Raw genomic sequence first — 2,500 nt, forward strand, 5'->3', positions numbered from 1 at the left:
CTCCTTGATCTCACGATTTGTTTGAGTGGGAAGGTACCTGACAACATCCCATTAAAAAACTAGACTTTATTCAAGTGTGTTGAAGAGCAATAAGGTGGAGAGTAATATATAATCCAAGAATTAATAGTTATCATCTATAGACTTACTCATAGAATGGGATGACACTATTTGGGACAACGATCTTTGTGAGGAGTTCAAGGAGGCGCTCTTGTCTCTCAAACACATACTTTCCTTTGAGGTAGCTGGACCCGAATGAGCTGCGTGCCAAAATATCAGCTGTCACATTCTTGATGTCATGTGCCACCTCTAGCTCGTTGCTGCTGCTGTTGACTTGGCTCTCCCATGATTTCACCATTTCCAATGAACTAGCCACCATGTCGGGCACCAGCTCCTACCACACAATAAAAATACAAAAGCTTTAAAATAATGCTAAATATTTAACTAAATTTAATTTTGTGATGATGGTAAATATTCCCCCCTAACAACAAAATAATATATGTATATGTGTGTGTATATATATATATACATACAAACGTGTGTATGCATATGTATGTGCGTATATATGACTCATCTGAATTAAGATTTAAGTAGAGCTTATTTCAATGGTTAGATGAATTTATTATTTATTATTTTCATCAAGAGAATACTCAGCATTCTTTATAAAAGAAAACCTTGAGCTTCTCGGAGAAGAAAGCAGGGCGAAGGATGTTGCGTTGTTGTTGCCAGTCTTCTCCATTGGCGTGGAGGAGGCCATTTCCGAGCAACGTGTGGAAGCGTACAGTCAAACTATAGGGCTTGTGTAATTGCTTCACATCCGAAGATAAAATGCTTCTAGCATCATCTGCGTTGCTAATCAAGAAGGTGGGCAGATTACCCCACCAATAAACAACCCTGGAACCTGCAAATACAAGCCAAGCGGCCAAACCCAAATAATAATAATCAACAAAGAAAACGAATCAAGAGATGATTATTTAATTCGACTACTTAAACCTTACTAATTAAGATGATAACATCGATACAAGATCAAATCAAGCTGAGCTAGGGGTTTGAAGGCATGCTATTATACCTGCTGCGTGCTTAGAGAGGAGATTTCGGTAGAAGGGGAGGATACGGGGTAGAAGGAGATGGTGATGAGAGGAGGAAGGAATGTCGGAGAGTTGAGCCTGGGTTTCCAGGCGCTTGAGCTCAGGGAGGTCTCCAGCTATGGGGCGATAAGGCAACACAGTGAAGCCTTGCTGCAGCAAAGCGCTCCGCAGCGAAGCCGGTCTCAAGTAGTAGACGTAGAGAAGGTAACCAAACAGAGAGGAGAGTGCGATGGCTAGCATAGAAGTACAGATCAGTAGAGTGTGACCACCAACGAAGGGACGTAAGAGCTGCAGGAGGTCTACTGGTTGCTGCATCTTATTAACACAAGTTGGCGACGATGATGATGATGGTGATGCTGCTCTAGTTGTCTCAAATTTTTGAAACACAGGCTATTTGAACTTGCCCGTATATGATGGTCTCGTCATCTTGTCCTGCTTTACAAGAAGCCAACCATTAAAGCTTTCATACAAACCTTGACACAAGCTGACGATGATGCTGCCCGTGTATGGTGGTCTGTATATTACCTGCAACTAGGTAGAAAAAACAAGTATTAAGTATTCGAAAGAATAGACTCACGACGGGACAGTTCGAAAGAATAGATTTAATACCTGCAACTAGGTATTAAGTATTCGAAAGGATAGACTTGATACCTGCAACTAGGTATTAAGTATTCGAAAGAATAGACTCACGAAGGTTCGTGTGCGCCTTCCTTGTTGCTATCCGTTCAACGTTCCACTTTGAATCAACCAAGAAGATTCACTTTGAAATCTTTTATCACATGCAAGTTCCCAATCGCTTTCAATACTTTGAATTTGTTCACTTCATTTCTCTACAAGTGCAAAAATCGAGGAGACTTTTGTTTATATGCCTATTTACTAATCCCATTATTTTTGAAGGACGAGAGATGCAGAGTATAGAGCCTAGCTAAGGGGGATCGACTAAGTCCATTGCTTCAAAGGAAAGAGAGAGACAGAGAGAATACATAAGAGAGAGAAACAAAAGCTGTTAGTAAGAGATGATTTGCAAGACTCCACAAAGCTTTAATTAGATGTTATCTAGCTTACACCAAAAGTGCATGCCTTTTGAAGGCCTTAGGACCTTATCTTTTGACTCTCACATATCACACTCACATGTGAGCACATGTAAGCACATGAAACATGGTATACACTTATCTATACAAGATTAACCACAACCCCACCTCCCTCCAGGTGGGCAAAGGAGGTGGGACTATTTTAAAATAACCACTCCTCCTGTAAGCGTGAGGAGGAGCCAAATCTCACCAAATCTCACATTTTCCAATGCAATTTTGAATTTGAATCTAAGAAGATCTCATCTCATATCTTTCAATGAAATCTTTGTATACATGCTTACATACCTATAGATACACACACTTATATATATTATGTATGTATGT

The 2,500-nt window shown here is 40.2% G+C and overlaps 1 protein-coding gene across 1 annotated transcript in view; it reads right to left on the reverse strand.

Annotated features, from left to right (window-relative positions):
- LOC147638262 (cytochrome P450 CYP72A219-like) overlaps positions 1 to 1,654 on the reverse strand; it is a 2,811-nt gene extending 1,157 nt beyond the window's left edge. Inside the window, exons 1-4 of the mRNA XM_086798179.1 lie at positions 1,067 to 1,654; positions 672 to 898; positions 147 to 391; positions 1 to 37 (exon numbers count right to left, since the gene is read on the reverse strand). The exon at positions 1 to 37 is cut by the window's left edge and continues 354 nt beyond it. Of these exons, the coding sequence (XP_086654305.1) occupies positions 1 to 37; positions 147 to 391; positions 672 to 898; positions 1,067 to 1,400 (843 nt within the window). The 5' untranslated portion in view covers positions 1,401 to 1,654. The remainder of the gene's footprint in view (positions 38 to 146; positions 392 to 671; positions 899 to 1,066) is intronic.
- Between the last annotated feature and the right edge of the window lie 846 nt (positions 1,655 to 2,500).

Source organism: Cibotium barometz, chromosome 5 (genome assembly GCF_041138505.1).
Source record: "Cibotium barometz isolate CiBa-2024 chromosome 5, ASM4113850v1, whole genome shotgun sequence".
Lineage (NCBI taxonomy): Eukaryota > Viridiplantae > Streptophyta > Polypodiopsida > Cyatheales > Cibotiaceae > Cibotium > Cibotium barometz.